Raw genomic sequence first — 19,617 nt, 5'->3', positions numbered from 1 at the left:
CACACTGCCCCATCAAACACTCCCAGGGCAGGTACAGCATGCGTTAGATACAGAGTAAAGCTCCCTCGACACTGTCCCATCAAACACTCCCAGGGGCAAGAACAGCACGGGATAAATGCAGAGTAAAGCTCCCTCTACAGTGTCCCATCAAACACTCCCAGGGCAGGTACAGCACAGGTAAGATACAGATTAAAGCTCACTCTACATTGTCCCATCAAACACTCCCAGGGCAGGAACAGCACAGGTTAGATACAGAGTAAAGCTCCCTCCACACTGTCGCATGAAACACTCCCAGGGACAGGAACAGCACGGGTTGGATACAAAATAAAGCTCTGTCTGCACTGGTCCCATCAAACACTCCCAGGGCAGGTGCAGCATGGGTTAGATGCAGAGTAAAGCTCCGTCTGCACTGTCCCAAACACTCCCAGGGCAGGTACAGCACAGGTCAGATACAGAGCAAAGCTCCCTCAACACCCTCCCATCAAACACTCCCAGGGCAGGTGCAGCACGGATTAGATACAGAGTAAAGCTCCGTCTACACTGTCCCATCAAACACTCCCAGGGCAGGTGCAGCACGGGTTAGATACAGAGTAAAGCTCCCTCGACACTGCCCCATCTAACACGCCCAGGGCAGGTACAGCATGCGTTAGATACAGAGTAAAGCTCCCTCTACACTGTCCCATCAAACACTCCCAGGGCAGGTGCAGCACGGGTTAGATACAGAGTAAAGCTCCCTCTACATTGTCCCATCAAACAATCCCAGGGACAGGAACAGCACGGGTTGGATGCAGAGTAAAGCTCCCTCTCCACTGTCCCATCAAACACTCCCAGGGACAGGAACAGCACGGGTTGGTTGCAGAGTAAAGCTCCCTCTACACTGTCCCATCAAACACTCCCAGTGCTGGTACAGTATGGGTTAGATACAGAGTAAAGCTCCCTCTACACTGTCCCATCAAACACTCCCAGGGACAGGAACAGCACGGGTTGGATACAAAATAAAGCTCTGTCTGCATTGGTCCCATCAAACACTCCCAGGGCAGGTGCAGCATGGGTTAGATGCAGAGTAAAGCTCCGTCTGCACTGTCCCAAACACTCCCAGGGCAGGTACAGCACAGGTCAGATACAGAGCAAAGCTCCCTCAACACCCTCCCATCAAACACTCCCAGGGTAGGTGCAGCACGGATTAGATACAGAGTAAAGCTCCGTCTACACTGTCCCATCAAACACTCCCAGGGCAGGTGCAGCACGGGTTAGATACAGAGTAAAGCTCCCTCGACACTGCCCCATCTAACACTCCCAGGGCAGGTACAGCATGCGTTAGATACAGAGTAAAGCTCCCTCTACACTGTCCCATCAAACACTCCCAGGGCAGGTGCAGCACGGGTTAGATACAGAGTAAAGCTCCCTCTACATTGTCCCATCAAACAATCCCAGGGACAGGAACAGCACGGGTTGGATGCAGAGTAAAGCTCCCTCTCCACTGTCCCATCAAACACTCCCAGGGACAGGAACAGCACGGGTTGGATGCAGAGTAAAGCTCCCTCTACACTGTCCCATCAAACAGTCCCAGTGCTGGTACAGTATGGGTTAGATACAGAGTAAAGCTCCCTCCGCACTGTCCCATCGAACATTCCCAGGGCAGGAACAGCACGGGTTGGATACAGAGTAAAGCTCCCTCCACACTGTCCCATCAAACACTCCCAGGGACAGGAACAGCACGGGTTGGATGCAGAGTAAAGCTCCCTCTACACTGTCCCAAACACTCCCAGGGTAGGTACAGCACAGGTTAGATACAGAGTAAAGCTCCCTCTGCACGGTCCCATCAAACACTCCCAGGGCAGGTGCAGCACGGATTAGATACAGAGTAAAGCTCCGTCTACACTGTCCCATCAAACACTCCCAGGGTAGGTGCAGCACGGGTTAGATACAGAGTAAAGCTCCCTCGACACTGTCCCATCAAACACTCCCAGGGGCAAGAACGGCACGGGATAAATGCAGAGTAAAGCTCCCTCCACACTGCCCAATCAAACACTCCCAGGGCAGGTGCAGCACGGGTTAGATACAGAGTAAAGCTCCCTATACATTGTCCCATCAAACACTCCCAGGGCAGGAACAGCATGGGTTAGATGCAGAGTAAAGCTCCCTCCACACTGTCCCATCAAACACTCCCAGTGCTGGTATGGTATGGGTTAGATACAGAGTAAAGCTCCGTCTGCACTGTCCCAAACACTCCCAGGGCAGGTGTAGCACGGGTTAGATACAGAGTGAAGCTCCCTCTACACTGCCCCATCAAACACTCCCAGCGCAGGTACAGCATGCGTTAGATACAAAGTAAAGCTCCCTCTACACTGCCCCATCAAACACTCCCAGCGCAGGTACAGCATGCGTTAGATACAAAGTAAAGCTCCCTCTACACTGTGCCATCAAACACTCCCAGTGCTGGTGCAGTATGGGTTAGATACAGAGTAAAGCTCCCTCTACACTGTCCCAACAAAAATTCCCAGGGCAGGTACAGCACGGGTGAGATACAGAGTAAAGCTCCCTCTGCACTGTCCCAAACACTCCCAGGTTAGCGACAGCACAGGTTAGATACAGAGTAAAGCTCCCTCTGCACAGCCCCATCAAACACTCCCAGGGCAGCAACAGCACGGGTTGGATACAGAGTAAAGCTCCCTCTGCACTGTCCCAACAATAATTCCCAGGGCAGGTACACCACGGGTTAGATGCAGAGTAAAGGTCCCTCTGCACTGTCCCATCAAACACTCCCAGGGGCAGGAACAGCACGGGTTGGATGCAGAGTAAAGCACCCTCTACACTGTCCCATCAAACACTCCCGGGCAGGTACAGCACGGCTTAGATACAGAGCAAAGCTCCCTCTACACTGTCCCATCAAACACTCCCAGGGGCAGGAACAGCACGGGTTGGATGCAGAGTAAAGCTCCCTCTACACTGTCCCATCAAACACTCCCAGTGCTGGTACAGAACAGGTTAGATGCAGAGTAAAGCTCCCTCTGCACTGTCCCAAAGACTCCCAGGGTAGGTACAGCACAGGTTAGATACAGAGTAAAGCTGCCTCTCCACTGTTCCATCAAACGCGACCAGGGCAGGTACAGCACGGGTTAGATACAGAATAAAGCTCCCTCTGCACGGTCCCATCAAACACTCCCAGGGCAGGAACAGCGCGGGTTAAATGTAGAGTAAAGCTCCCTCTACACTGTCCCGTCAAACACTCCCAGGGCAGATACAGCACAGGGTCGATACAGAGTAAAGCTCCCTCGACATTGTCCCATCAAACACTCCCAGGGCAGGTGCAGCACGGATTGGATGAAGAGTAAAGCTCCCTTTACACTGTCCCATCAAACACTCCCAGTGCTGGTACAGTGTGGGTTAAATGCAGAGTAAAGCTCCCTCTACACTGTCCCATCAAACACTCCCAGGGCAGGTACAGCATGGGTTAGATACAGAGTGAAGCTCCCTCTACATTGTCCAATCAAACACTCCCAGGGCAGGAACAGCACAGGTTAGATACAGAGTAAAGCTCCCTCCACACTGTCCCAACAAAAATTCCCAGGGCAGGTACAGCACGGGTTCGATACAGAGTAAAGCTCCCTCTACACTGTTCCATCAAACACTCCCAGGGCAGGTGCAGCACGGGTTGGATACACAGGAAAGCTCCTTCTACACTGCCCCATCAAACATTCCCAGGGCAGGTGCAGCACGGGTTACATACAGGGGAAAACTCCCTCTACACCCTCCCATGAAACACTCCCAGGGCAGGTGCAGCACGGGTTAGATGCAGAGTAAAGCTCCCTCGACACTGTCCCATCAAACACTCCCAGGGTAGGGACAGCATAGGTTAGATACAGAGTCAAGCTCCCTCTACATTGTCCCATCAAACACTCCCAGGGCAGGTGCAGCACGGGTTAGATACAGGGGAAAACTCCCTCTGCACCCTCCCATCAAACACTCCCAGTGCTGGTACAGTATGGGTTAGATACAGAGTAAAGCTCCCTCTACACAGTCCCATCAAACATTCCCAGGGCAGGTGCAGCACGGGTTAGATACAGGGGAAAACTCCCTCTACACCCTCCCATCAAACACTCCCGGGGCAGTGACAGCACGGTTTAGATACCGAGCAAAGCTCCCTCTACACTGTCCCATCAAACACTCCCAGGGGCAGGAACAGCACGGGTTGGATACACAGTAAAGCTCCCTCTACACTGCCCCATCAAACGCTCCCAGGGCAGGTGCAGCACGGGTTAGATACAGAGTAAAGCTCCCTCTACACTGCCCCATCAAACGCTCCCAGGGCAAGAACGGCACGGGATAAATGCAGAGTAAAGCTCCTTCGACACTGTCCCATCAAACACTCCCAGGGCAGGTGCAGCACGGGTTAGATACAGAATAAAGCTTCCTCTACACTGTCCCATCAAACACTCCCAGGGCAGGTACAGCACGGGTTAGATACAGAGTAAAGCTCCCTCTACACTGTCTCAAACACTCCCAGGTTAGCTACAGCACAGGTTAGATACAGAGTAAAGCTCCCTCTGCACTGTCCCAAACACTTGCAGGTTAGCTACAGCACAGGTTAGATACAGAGTAAAGCTCCCTCTGCACAGCCCCATCAAACACTCCCAGGGCAGCAACAGCACGGGTTAGATACAGAGTAAAGCTCCCTCTGCACTGTCCCAACAATAATTCCCAGGGCAGGTACACCACGGGTTAGATGCAGAGTAAAGGTCCCTCTGCACTGTCCCATCAAACACTCCCAGGGCAGGTGCAGCACGGGTTAGATGCACAGTAAAGCTCCTTCTACACTGCCCCATCAAACGCTCGCAGGGCAGGGACAGCACGGGTTAGATACAGAATAAAGCTTCCTCTGCACTGTCCCATCAAACATTCCCAGGGCAGGTGCAGCACGTGTTAGATACAGGGGAAAACTCCCTCTACACCCTCCCATCAAACACTCCCGGGGCAGGTACAGCACGGCTTAGATACAGAGCAAAGCTCCCTCTACACTGTCCCATCAAACACTCCCAGGGGCAGGAACAGCACGGGTTGGATGCAGAGTAAAGCTCCCTTTTCACTGTCCCATCAAACACTCCCAGTGCTGGTACAGTACAGGTTAGATACAGAGTAAAGCTCCCTCTCCACTGTCTCCGAAAGCTTGTGAATTTAAAATAAAATTGCTGGACTATAACTTGGTGTTGTAAAATTGTTTACAACCATCAAACAATCCCAGGGCAGGTGCAGCACGTGTTGGATACAGAGTAAAGCTCCCTCTACACCCTCCCATTAAAAACTCCCAGGGCAGGTGCAGCACGGATTAGATGCAGAGTAAAGCGCCGTCTAAACTGTCCCATTAAACACTCCCAGGGCAGGTGCAGCACGGGTTATATACAGAGTAAAGCTCCCTCCACACTGCCCCATCAAACACTCCCAGGGCAGGTACAGCATGCGTTAGATACAGAGTAAAGCTCCCTCGACACTGTCCCATCAAACACTCCCAGGGGCAAGAACAGCACGGGATAAATGCAGAGTAAAGCTCCCTCTACAGTGTCCCATCAAACACTCCCAGGGCAGGTACAGCACAGGTAAGATACAGATTAAAGCTCACTCTACATTGTCCCATCAAACACTCCCAGGGCAGGAACAGCACAGGTTAGATACAGAGTAAAGCTCCCTCCACACTGTCGCATGAAACACTCCCAGGGACAGGAACAGCACGGGTTGGATACAAAATAAAGCTCTGTCTGCACTGGTCCCATCAAACACTCCCAGGGCAGGTGCAGCATGGGTTAGATGCAGAGTAAAGCTCCGTCTGCACTGTCCCAAACACTCCCAGGGCAGGTACAGCACAGGTCAGATACAGAGCAAAGCTCCCTCAACACCCTCCCATCAAACACTCCCAGGGCAGGTGCAGCACGGATTAGATACAGAGTAAAGCTCCGTCTACACTGTCCCATCAAACACTCCCAGGGCAGGTGCAGCACGGGTTAGATACAGAGTAAAGCTCCCTCGACACTGCCCCATCTAACACGCCCAGGGCAGGTACAGCATGCGTTAGATACAGAGTAAAGCTCCCTCTACACTGTCCCATCAAACACTCCCAGGGCAGGTGCAGCACGGGTTAGATACAGAGTAAAGCTCCCTCTACATTGTCCCATCAAACAATCCCAGGGACAGGAACAGCACGGGTTGGATGCAGAGTAAAGCTCCCTCTCCACTGTCCCATCAAACACTCCCAGGGACAGGAACAGCACGGGTTGGTTGCAGAGTAAAGCTCCCTCTACACTGTCCCATCAAACACTCCCAGTGCTGGTACAGTATGGGTTAGATACAGAGTAAAGCTCCCTCTACACTGTCCCATCAAACACTCCCAGGGACAGGAACAGCACGGGTTGGATACAAAATAAAGCTCTGTCTGCATTGGTCCCATCAAACACTCCCAGGGCAGGTGCAGCATGGGTTAGATGCAGAGTAAAGCTCCGTCTGCACTGTCCCAAACACTCCCAGGGCAGGTACAGCACAGGTCAGATACAGAGCAAAGCTCCCTCAACACCCTCCCATCAAACACTCCCAGGGTAGGTGCAGCACGGATTAGATACAGAGTAAAGCTCCGTCTACACTGTCCCATCAAACACTCCCAGGGCAGGTGCAGCACGGGTTAGATACAGAGTAAAGCTCCCTCGACACTGCCCCATCTAACACTCCCAGGGCAGGTACAGCATGCGTTAGATACAGAGTAAAGCTCCCTCTACACTGTCCCATCAAACACTCCCAGGGCAGGTGCAGCACGGGTTAGATACAGAGTAAAGCTCCCTCTACATTGTCCCATCAAACAATCCCAGGGACAGGAACAGCACGGGTTGGATGCAGAGTAAAGCTCCCTCTCCACTGTCCCATCAAACACTCCCAGGGACAGGAACAGCACGGGTTGGATGCAGAGTAAAGCTCCCTCTACACTGTCCCATCAAACAGTCCCAGTGCTGGTACAGTATGGGTTAGATACAGAGTAAAGCTCCCTCCGCACTGTCCCATCGAACATTCCCAGGGCAGGAACAGCACGGGTTGGATACAGAGTAAAGCTCCCTCCACACTGTCCCATCAAACACTCCCAGGGACAGGAACAGCACGGGTTGGATGCAGAGTAAAGCTCCCTCTACACTGTCCCAAACACTCCCAGGGTAGGTACAGCACAGGTTAGATACAGAGTAAAGCTCCCTCTGCACGGTCCCATCAAACACTCCCAGGGCAGGAACAGCACGTATTAAATGCAGAGTAAAGCTCCCTCTGCACTGTCCCATCAAACGCTCCCAGTGCTGGTACAGTATGGGTTAGATGCAGAGTAAAGCTCCATCTACACTGTACCATCCAACACTCCCAGGGCAGGTGCAGCACGGGATAGATACAGGGGAAAACTCCCTCTGCACCCTCCCATCAAACACTCCCAGTGCTGGTACAGTATGGGTCAGATACAGAGTAAAGCTCCCTCTACACAGTCCCATCAAACATTCCCAGGGCAGGTGCAGCACGGGTTAGATGCAGGGGAAAACTCCCTCTGCACCCTCCCATCAAACACTCCCGGGGCAGGTACAGCACGGCTTAGACACAGAGCAAAGCTCCCTCCACACTGTCCCATCAAACACTCCCAGGGGCAGGAACAGCACGGGTTGGATGCAGAGTAAAGCTCCCTCTGCACTGTCACAAACACGCCCAGGGTAGGTACAGCACAGGTTAGATACAGAGTAAAGCTCCCTCTACACTGTCCCATCAAACAATCCCAGGGCAGGTGCAGCACGGGTTGGATACAAAGTAAAGCTCCTTCGACACTGCCCCATCAAACGCTCCCAGGGCAGGTACAGCACGGGTTAGATACAGAGTAAAGCTCCCTCTACACTGTCCCGTCAAACACTCCCAGGGCAGGTACAGCACGGGTTAGATAGAGAGTAAAGCTCCCTCGACACTATCCCGTCAAACACTCCCAGGGCAGATACAGCACAGATTAGATACAGAGTAAAGCTCCCTTGACGTTGTCCCATCAAACACTCCCAGGGCAGGTGCAGCACGGATTAGATACAGAGTAAAGCTCCGTCTACACTGTCCCATCAAACACTCCCAGGGTAGGTGCAGCACGGGTTAGATACAGAGTAAAGCTCCCTCGACACTGTCCCATCAAACACTCCCAGGGGCAAGAACGGCACGGGATAAATGCAGAGTAAAGCTCCCTCCACACTGCCCAATCAAACACTCCCAGGGCAGGTGCAGCACGGGTTAGATACAGAGTAAAGCTCCCTATACATTGTCCCATCAAACACTCCCAGGGCAGGAACAGCATGGGTTAGATGCAGAGTAAAGCTCCCTCCACACTGTCCCATCAAACACTCCCAGTGCTGGTATGGTATGGGTTAGATACAGAGTAAAGCTCCGTCTGCACTGTCCCAAACACTCCCAGGGCAGGTGTAGCACGGGTTAGATACAGAGTGAAGCTCCCTCTACACTGCCCCATCAAACACTCCCAGCGCAGGTACAGCATGCGTTAGATACAAAGTAAAGCTCCCTCTACACTGTCCCATCAAACACTTCCAGGGCAAGAACGGCACGGGATAAATGCAGAGTAAAGCTCCCTCTACACTGTGCCATCAAACACTCCCAGTGCTGGTGCAGTATGGGTTAGATACAGAGTAAAGCTCCCTCTACACTGTCCCAACAAAAATTCCCAGGGCAGGTACAGCACGGGTGAGATACAGAGTAAAGCTCCCTCTGCACTGTCCCAAACACTCCCAGGTTAGCGACAGCACAGGTTAGATACAGAGTAAAGCTCCCTCTGCACAGCCCCATCAAACACTCCCAGGGCAGCAACAGCACGGGTTGGATACAGAGTAAAGCTCCCTCTGCACTGTCCCAACAATAATTCCCAGGGCAGGTACACCACGGGTTAGATGCAGAGTAAAGGTCCCTCTGCACTGTCCCATCAAACACTCCCAGGGGCAGGAACAGCACGGGTTGGATGCAGAGTAAAGCACCCTCTACACTGTCCCATCAAACACTCCCGGGGCAGGTACAGCACGGCTTAGATACAGAGCAAAGCTCCCTCTACACTGTCCCATCAAACACTCCCAGGGGCAGGAACAGCACGGGTTGGATGCAGAGTAAAGCTCCCTCTACACTGTCCCATCAAACACTCCCAGTGCTGGTACAGAACAGGTTAGATGCAGAGTAAAGCTCCCTCTGCACTGTCCCAAAGACTCCCAGGGTAGGTACAGCACAGGTTAGATACAGAGTAAAGCTGCCTCTCCACTGTTCCATCAAACGCGACCAGGGCAGGTACAGCACGGGTTAGATACAGAATAAAGCTCCCTCTGCACGGTCCCATCAAACACTCCCAGGGCAGGAACAGCGCGGGTTAAATGTAGAGTAAAGCTCCCTCTACACTGTCCCGTCAAACACTCCCAGGGCAGATACAGCACAGGGTCGATACAGAGTAAAGCTCCCTCGACATTGTCCCATCAAACACTCCCAGGGCAGGTGCAGCACGGATTGGATGAAGAGTAAAGCTCCCTTTACACTGTCCCATCAAACACTCCCAGTGCTGGTACAGTGTGGGTTAAATGCAGAGTAAAGCTCCCTCTACACTGTCCCATCAAACACTCCCAGGGCAGGTACAGCATGGGTTAGATACAGAGTGAAGCTCCCTCTACATTGTCCAATCAAACACTCCCAGGGCAGGAACAGCACAGGTTAGATACAGAGTAAAGCTCCCTCCACACTGTCCCAACAAAAATTCCCAGGGCAGGTACAGCACGGGTTCGATACAGAGTAAAGCTCCCTCTACACTGTTCCATCAAACACTCCCAGGGCAGGTGCAGCACGGGTTGGATACACAGGAAAGCTCCTTCTACACTGCCCCATCAAACATTCCCAGGGCAGGTGCAGCACGGGTTACATACAGGGGAAAACTCCCTCTACACCCTCCCATGAAACACTCCCAGGGCAGGTGCAGCACGGGTTAGATGCAGAGTAAAGCTCCCTCTACACTGTCCCATCAAACACTCCCAGGGCAAGAACGGTACGGGATAAATGCAGAGTAAAGCTCCCTCGACACTGTCCCATCAAACACTCCCAGGGTAGGGACAGCATAGGTTAGATACAGAGTCAAGCTCCCTCTACATTGTCCCATCAAACACTCCCAGGGCAGGTGCAGCACGGGTTAGATACAGGGGAAAACTCCCTCTGCACCCTCCCATCAAACACTCCCAGTGCTGGTACAGTATGGGTTAGATACAGAGTAAAGCTCCCTCTACACAGTCCCATCAAACATTCCCAGGGCAGGTGCAGCACGGGTTAGATACAGGGGAAAACTCCCTCTACACCCTCCCATCAAACACTCCCGGGGCAGTGACAGCACGGTTTAGATACCGAGCAAAGCTCCCTCTACACTGTCCCATCAAACACTCCCAGGGGCAGGAACAGCACGGGTTGGATACACAGTAAAGCTCCCTCTACACTGCCCCATCAAACGCTCCCAGGGCAGGTGCAGCACGGGTTAGATACAGTGCAAAGCTTCCTCTGCACTGTCCCATCAAACGCTCCCAGGGCAGGTACAGCACGGGTTAGATACAGAGTAAAGCTCCCTCTACACTGCCCCATCAAACGCTCCCAGGGCAAGAACGGCACGGGATAAATGCAGAGTAAAGCTCCTTCGACACTGTCCCATCAAACACTCCCAGGGCAGGTGCAGCACGGGTTAGATACAGAATAAAGCTTCCTCTACACTGTCCCATCAAACACTCCCAGGGCAGGTACAGCACGGGTTAGATACAGAGTAAAGCTCCCTCTACACTGTTTCAAACACTCCCAGGTTAGCTACAGCACAGGTTAGATACAGAGTAAAGCTCCCTCTGCACTGTCCCAAACACTTGCAGGTTAGCTACAGCACAGGTTAGATACAGAGTAAAGCTCCCTCTGCACAGCCCCATCAAACACTCCCAGGGCAGCAACAGCACGGGTTAGATACAGAGTAAAGCTCCCTCTGCACTGTCCCAACAATAATTCCCAGGGCAGGTACACCACGGGTTAGATGCAGAGTAAAGGTCCCTCTGCACTGTCCCATCAAACACTCCCAGGGCAGGTGCAGCACGGGTTAGATGCACAGTAAAGCTCCTTCTACACTGCCCCATCAAACGCTCGCAGGGCAGGGACAGCACGGGTTAGATACAGAATAAAGCTTCCTCTGCACTGTCCCATCAAACATTCCCAGGGCAGGTGCAGCACGTGTTAGATACAGGGGAAGACTCCCTCTACACCCTCCCATCAAACACTCCCGGGGCAGGTACAGCACGGCTTAGATACAGAGCAAAGCTCCCTCTACACTGTCCCATCAAACACTCCCAGGGGCAGGAACAGCACGGGTTGGATGCAGAGTAAAGCTCCCTTTTCACTGTCCCATCAAACACTCCCAGTGCTGGTACAGTACAGGTTAGATGCAGAGTAAAGCTCCCTCTGCACTGTCCCAAACACTCCCAGGGTAGGTACAGCACAGGTTAGATACAGAGTAAAGCTCCCTCTCCACTGTCTCCGAAAGCTTGTGAATTTAAAATAAAATTGCTGGACTATAACTTGGTGTTGTAAAATTGTTTACAACCATCAAACAATCCCAGGGCAGGTACAGCATGCGTTAGATACAGAGTAAAGCTCCCTCTACACTGTCCCATCAAACACTACCAGGGCAGGAACAGCACAGGTTAGATACAGAGTAAAGCTCCCTCCACACTGTCCCAACAAAAATTCCCAGGGCAGGTACAGCACGGGTTAGATACAGAGTAAAGCTCCCTCCACACTGTCCCATCAAACACTCCCAGGGCAGGTACAGCACGGGTTAGATACAGAGTAAAGCTCCCTCTGCACAGTCCCATCAAACATTCCCAGGGCAGGTACAGCACGGGTTAGAGACAGAGTAAAGCTCCCTCGACACTGTCCCATCAAACACTCCCAGTGCTGGTACAGTACAGGTTAGATGCAGAGTAAAGCTCCCTCTACACTGTCACGTCAAACACTCCCAGGGCAGATACAGCACAGATCAGATACAGAGTAAAGCTCCCTCGACATTGTCCCATCAAACACTCCCAGGGCAGGTGCAGCACGGGTTAGATACAGGGGAAAACTCCCTCTACACCCTCCCATCAAACACTCCCGGGGCAGTGACAGCACGGTTTAGATACCGAGCAAAGCTCCCTCTACACTGTCCCATCAAACACTCCCAGGGGCAGGAACAGCACGGGTTGGATACACAGTAAAGCTCCCTCTACACTGCCCCATCAAACGCTCCCAGGGCAGGTGCAGCACGGGTTAGATACAGTGCAAAGCTTCCTCTGCACTGTCCCATCAAACGCTCCCAGGGCAGGTACAGCACGGGTTAGATACAGAGTAAAGCTCCCTCTACACTGTCCCATCAAACACTACCAGGGCAGGAACAGCACAGGTTAGATACAGAGTAAAGCTCCCTCCACACTGTCCCAACAAAAATTCCCAGGGCGGGTACAGCACGGGTTAGATACAGAGTAAAGCTCCCTCCACACTGTCCCATCAAACACTCCCAGGGCAGGTACAGCACGGGTTAGATACAGAGTAAAGCTCCCTCTACACAGTCCCATCAAACATTCCCAGGGCAGGTACAGCACGGGTTAGATACAGAGTAAAGCTCCCTCGACACTGTCCCATCAAACACTCCCAGTGCTGGTACAGTACAGGTTAGATGCAGAGTAAAGCTCCCTCTACACTGTCCCGTCAAACACTCCCAGGGCAGATACAGCACAGATCAGATACAGAGTAAAGCTCCCTCGACATTGTCCCATCAAACACTCCCAGTGCTGGTACAGTATGGGTTAGATACAGAGTAAAGCTCCCTCTACACTGTCCCATCAAACACTCCCAGGGCAGCAACAGCACGGGTTAGATACAGAGTAAAGCTCCCTTTTCACTGTCCCATCAAACACTCCCAGTGCTGGTACAGTACGGGTTAGATGCAGAGTAAAGCTCCCTCGACACTGTCCCATCAAACACTCCCAGGGTCAGTGCAGCACGGGTTAGATACAGAGTAAAGCTCCCTCAACACTGTCCCATCAAACACTCCCAGGGCAGGTGCAGCACGGGTTCGATACAGAGTAAAGCTCTGTCCACACTGTCCCATCAAACACTCCCAGGGCAGGAACAGCATGGGTTAGATGCAGAGTAAAGCTCCCTCTACACCCTCCCATCAAACATTCCCAGGGCAGGTACAGCACAGGTTAGATCCAGAGTAAAGCTCCCTCTACACTGTCCCATCAAACACTCCCAGGGCAGGTACAGCATGCGTTAGATACAAAGCAAAGCTCCCTCTACACTGCCCCATCAAACACTCCCAGGGCAGGTACAGCATGCGTTAGATACGAAGTAAAGCTCCCTCTACACTGCCCCATCAAACACTCCCAGGGCAGGTACAGCATGCGTTAGATACAAAGTAAAGCTCCCTCTACACTGTCCCATCAAACACTTCCAGGGCAAGAACGGCACGGGATAAATGCAGAGTAAAGTTCCTTCGACACTGTCCCATCAAACACTCCCAGGGCAGGTGCAGCACGGGTTAGATACAGAATAAAGCTCCCTCTACACTGTCCCATCAAACACTCCCAGGGCAGGTACAGCACGGGTTAGACACAGAGTAAAGCTCCCTTTTCACTGTCCCATCAAACACTCCCAGTGCTGGTACAGAACAGGTTAGACGCAGAGTAAAGCTCCCTCTGCACTGTCCCAAACTCTCCCAGGGTAGGTACAGCACAGGTTAGATACAGAGTAAAGCTCCCTCCACACTGTCCCAACAAAAATTCCCAGGGCAGGTACAGCACGGCTTAGATACAGAGCAAAGCTCCCTCTACACTGTCCCATCAAACACTCCCAGGGGCAGGAACAGCACGGGTTGGATGCAGAGTAAAGCTCCCTTTTCACTGTCCCATCAAACACTCCCAGTGCTGGTACAGTATGGGTTAGATACAGAGTAAAGCTCCCTCGACACAGTCCCATCAAACATTCCCAGGGCAGGTACAGCATGGGTTAGATACAGAGTAAAGCTCCCTCTGCACTGTCCCGTCAAACACTCCCAGGGCAGATACAGCACAGATCAGATACAGAGTAAAGCTCCCTCGACATTGTCCCATCAAACACTCCCAGTGCTGGTACAGTACGGGTTAGATGCAGAGTAAAGCTCCGTCTGCACTGTCCCAAACACTCCCAGGGTCAGTACAGCAGAGGTTAGATACAGAGTAAAGCTCCCTCAACACTGTCCCATCAAACACTCCCAGGGCAGGTGCAGCACGGGTTAGATACAGAGTAAAGCTCTGTCCACACTGTCCCATCAAACACTCCCAGGGCAGGAACAGCACGGGTTAGATACAGAGTAAAGCTCCCTTTACACTGTCCCAACAAAAATTCCAAGGGCAGGTATAGCACGGGTTAGATGCAGAGTAAAGCTCCCTCTGCACTGTCCCATCAAACACTCCCAGGGCAGGAACAGCACGGGTTAGATACAGAGTAAAGCTCCCTTTTCACTGTCCCATCAAACACTCCCAGTGCTGGTACAGTACGGGTTAGATGCAGAGTAAAGCTCCGTCTGCACTGTCCCAAACACTCCCAGGGTCAGTACAGCACAGGTTAGATACAGAGTAAAGCTCCCTCAACACTGTCCCATCAAACACTCCCAGGGCAGGTGCAGCACGGGTTAGATACAGAGTAAAGCTCTGTCCACACTGTCCCATCAAACACTCCCAGGGCAGGAACAGCAGGGTTAGATACAGAGTCAAGCTCCCTTTACACTGTCCCAACAAAAATTCCAAGGGCAGGTATAGCACGGGTTAGATGCAGAGTAAAGCTCCCTCTGCACTGTCCCATCAAACACTCCCAGGGCAGGAACAGCACGGGTTAGATACAGAGTAAAGCTCCCTTTTCACTGTCCCATTAAACACTCCCAGTGCTGGTACAGTACGGGTTAGATGCAGAGTAAAGCTCCGTCTGCACTGTCCCAAACACTCCCAGGGTCAGTACAGCACAGGTTAGATACAGAGTAAAGCTCCCTCAACACTGTCCCATCAAACACTCCCAGGGCAGGTGCAGTACGGGTTAGATACAGAGTAAAGCTCTGTCCACACTGTCCCATCAAACACTCCCAGGGCAGGAACAGCACGGGTTAGATACAGAGTAAAGCTCCCTTTACACTGTCCCAACAAAAATTCCAAGGGCAGGTATAGCACGGGTTAGATGCAGAGTGAAGCTCCCTCTACACTGTCCCATCAAACACTCCCAGGGCAGGAACAGCACGGGTTGGATACAGAGTAAAGCTCCCTTTACACTGTCCCAACAAAAATTCCAAGGGCAGGTGCAGCAGGGGTTAGATGCAGAGTAAAGCTCCCTCTGCACTGTCCCATCAAACACTCCCAGGGCAGGAACAGCACGGGTTAAATGCAGAGTAAAGCTCCCTCTACACTGTCCCATCAAACACTCCCAGGGCAGATACAGCACAGGTTAGATACAGAGTAAAGCTCCCTCAACACTGTCCCATCAAACACTCCCAGGGCAGGAACAGCACGGGTTAGATCGAGTAAAGCTCCCTCCACACTGTCCCATCAAACACTCATTGGGCAGGTGCAGCACAGGTTAGATACAGAGTAAAGCTCCCTCAACACTGTCCCATCAAACACTCCCAGGGCAGGAACAGCACGGGTTAGATCGAGTAAAGCTCCCTCCACACTGTCCCATCAAACACTCATTGGGCAGGTGCAGCACAGGTTAGATACAGAGTAAAGCTCCCTCTACACTGTCCCATCAAACACTCCCGGAGCAGGAACAGCACGGGTTAGATACAGAGTAAAGCTCCCTCTACACTGTCCCGTCAAACACTCCCAGGGCAGATACAGCACAGGTTAGATGCAGAGTAAAGCTCCCTTTATATTGTCCCATCAAACACTCCCAGGACAGGTACAGCACGGGTTCGATGCAGAGTAAAGCTCCCTCTACACTGTCCCATCAAACACTCCCAGGGCAGGTGCAGCACGGATTGGATGCAGAGCACAGCTCCCTCTTAACTGTCCCATCAAACACTCCCAGGGCTGGTACAGTACGGGTTAGATGCAGAGTAAAGCTCCGTCTGCACTGTCCCAAACACTCCCAGGGTCAGTACAGCACAGGTTAGATACAGAGTAAAGCTCCCTCTCCACTGTCCCATCAAACACTCCCAGGACAGGTACAGGGTTAGATATGGAGTAAAGCTCCCTCTACACTGTCCCATCAAACACTCCCAGGGCAGGTACAGCACGGGTTAGATACAGAGTAAAGCTCCCTCTACACTGTCCCATCAAACACTCCCAGGGCAGGAACAGCACGGGTTAAATGCAGAGTAAAGCTCCCTCTACACTGTCCCATCAAACACTCCCAGGGCAGATACAGCACGGGTTGGATACAGAGTAAAGCTCCCTCTACACTGTCCCAAACACTCCCAGGGCAGGAACAGCACGGGTTAAATGCAGAGTAAAGCTCCCTCTACATTGTCCCAAACACTCCCAGGGCAGGAACAGCACAGGTTGGATACAGAATAAAGCTCCCTCTACACTGTCCCATCAAACACTCCCAGGGCAGATACAGCACAGGTTAGATACAGAGTAAAGCTCCCTCAACACTGTTCCATCAAACACTCCCAGGGCAGGAACAGCACGGGTTAGATAGAGTAAAGCTCCCTCCACACTGTCCCATCAAACACTCCCTGGGCAGGTGCAGCACAGGTTAGATACAGAGTAAAGCTCCCTCTTCACCCTCCGATCAAACACTCCCATGGCAGGTACAGCACGGGTTAGATACAGAGTAAAGCTCCCTCTGCACTGTCCCATCAAATACTCCCAGGGGCAATAACAGCACGGGTTAGATAAAGAGTAAAGCTCCCTCTACACTGTCCCGTCAAACACTCCCAGGGCAGATACAGCACAGGTTAGATGCAGAGTAAAGCTCCCTTTATATTGTCCCATCAAACACTCCCAGGACAGGTACAGCACGGGTTCGATGCAGAGTAAAGCTCCCTCTACACTGTCCCATCAAACACTCCCAGGGCAGGTGCAGCACGGATTGGATGCAGAGCACAGCTCCCTCTTAACTGTCCCATCAAACACTCCCAGAGCTGGTACAGTACGGGTTAGATGCAGAGTAAAGCTCCGTCTGCACTGTCCCAAACACTCCCAGGGTCAGTACAGCACAGGTTAGATACAGAGTAAAGCTCCCTCTCCACTGTCCCATCAAACACTCCCAGGACAGGTACAGGGTTAGATATGGAGTAAAGCTCCCTCTACACTGTCCCATCAAACACTCCCAGGGCAGGTACAGCACGGGTTAGATACAGAGTAAAGCTCCCTCTACACTGTCCCGTCAAACACTCCCAGGGCAGGTACAGCACAGCTCAGATACAGTGTAAAGCTCCCTCTACATTGTCCCAAACACTCCCAGGGCAGGAACAGCACAGGTTGGATACAGAATAAAGCTCCCTCTACACTGTACCATCAAACACTCCCAGGGCAGGAACAGCACGGCATGGATACAGAGTAAAGCTCCCTCTGCACTGTCCCATCAAACACTCCCAGTGCTGGTACAGTATGGGTTAGATACAGAGTAAAGCTCCTTCTACACTGCCCCATCAAACGCTCCCAGGGTAGGTACAGCACAGGTTAGATACAGAGTAAAGCTCCCTCTGCACTGTCCCAAACACTCCCAGGTTAGCTACAGCACAGGTTAGATACAGAGTAAAGCTCCCTCTGCACAGTCCCATCAAACACTCCCAGGGCAGGTACAGCACGGGTTCGAAACAGAGTAAAGCTCCCTCTGCACTGTCCCATCAAACATTCCCAGGGCAGGTACAGCACGGGTTAGATACAATGTAAAGCTCCATCTACACTGTCCCAAACACTCCCAGGGCAGGTACAGCACAGGTTAGATTCAGAGTAAAGCTCCCTCTACACTGTCCCATCAAAAACTCCCAGGGCAGGTGCAACACAGGTTAGATACAGAATAAAGCTCCCTCTGCACTGTCCATCAAACAGTCCCAGGGCAGGTGCAGCACGGGTTCGATACAGTGTAAAGCTCCGTATGCACTGTCCCATCAAACATTCCTATTGACTTTTAAATTAAGTTGCAGCTTGATGCTGACTCCTGATCTTCCATTAATCATTCTGCCTCACTGTATATTCTCATGCTGAATTCAGTAAAATAGCACTGCAGTCCTGAAGGGATTAATGTTTAGAAGAGAGAGAACTCAAAAAGCCTGTCTCACATTTTGGCATTGATTCCCTGAAATGGCAGACTGATGCAGAGGAATGCACAAAGCCAATCAACATCGAAACTGTCAACATTTCTGGAGAGTTTCACACTTGTCGAATTACATGCAGACCTGTGGTGATGCAGTCAAAGTCCTTGATTGCCAGGTTGGGTATCTTGTGACCCTGATATCTGGCTGGGCTGGCACAGTACACAGGAGGTACTGTCGTGTTAGTCATCTGTAGCCATTCTATCAGCCATTTCACTTTACAGTCACAATGGAAAGTATTACCTCGGAGATCTCTGCAAAGGATCAAGAAGTTCAAGTTGAGTTGTGCAAAAAAAATTCGATTTCGTTCAAGCACTTGACATGTTTATATTTTCAGTACAATGAAAGCACTTTGTAAATAGTGTGTGCTATTGAAATGTCAAGTGTTGAAGTGTCCCAATGGCTCAGAGGCAAGTTCTCCATGTCTTAGTCCGACAGAGCTGGAAAGTTTGAAGTTTGAATCCTGCTCTGAGTTGGGGCAGTACAGTTGATCGCCGTGCCCATGTGTTCGGAAGGGAATCTTGTCCAGGGTTCCCACTCCTGGATGCTATGTAGTGACCCTAACAAGAATCCCGAGTGTGTGGACACAGAATGAAGATGTGATTATCTGCCAGTCAGGAAACTCATTGGGACTCGCCGTTAAAGCTCATACATGCATGGGTGGCACTTGAGTGAGACACAAGAGTGTAACTACTTCACATGGAACTGCAATCTAGTGAATCAATGTCTTCAGAGATGAGGGGTGGAGAGGGAAAAAATCCTTCCATTTAATTGAAAATATTGGGGTAGATTTTCATTGTCACTCCCTGGGTGGTAACCTGTTGGAGCTTCGTCTGCTCCGAAAAGAACCTGCCTGATTTTCATCCCATTGGTTCTATGAAGGGCGGATGATGTGCTCCAACAGATTAGCACCCAGGGCGTGAAGTCAAAAATCTACCCCAATAAGTGTTTCATCCCACAGCTGTGGATGAATCCGGGACAAACTGCAGGAAATAGGCAGTTTGACCACAAATATGTCGCCCAAGAGATAATTTCATTCTTCGTATGTTGCCAAACCTGCTTATGGATACAAATAAAAACATTTTTATTTCAGATTTCCAGCATCTGCAGTATTTTGCTTTTGACTTACTGGTTATGGATACATATTCACACCACTGGACCTAGTGTGTTGAAGGCTCAGCCCAGGCATTTTGGAGCTTTTGAAGGAAGACTGTGAGTCACTCAGTGGTGTGTTATGGACATTCATG

The 19,617-nt window shown here is 51.6% G+C and overlaps 1 protein-coding gene across 1 annotated transcript in view; it reads right to left on the bottom strand.

Moving 5' to 3' along the window:
* lgi3 (leucine-rich repeat LGI family, member 3) overlaps positions 1–19,617 on the bottom strand; it is a 74,761-nt gene that overhangs the window by 15,539 nt on the left and 39,605 nt on the right. Inside the window, exon 7 of the mRNA XM_068001401.1 lies at positions 18,455–18,624. Within this exon, the coding sequence (XP_067857502.1) occupies positions 18,455–18,624 (170 nt within the window). The remainder of the gene's footprint in view (positions 1–18,454; positions 18,625–19,617) is intronic.

This window comes from Heptranchias perlo, chromosome 20, assembly GCF_035084215.1.
Source record: "Heptranchias perlo isolate sHepPer1 chromosome 20, sHepPer1.hap1, whole genome shotgun sequence".
NCBI lineage: Eukaryota > Metazoa > Chordata > Chondrichthyes > Hexanchiformes > Hexanchidae > Heptranchias > Heptranchias perlo.
Note: the sequence above shows the minus strand (reverse complement) of the source record. Positions and strands in the feature narration are given on the sequence as shown.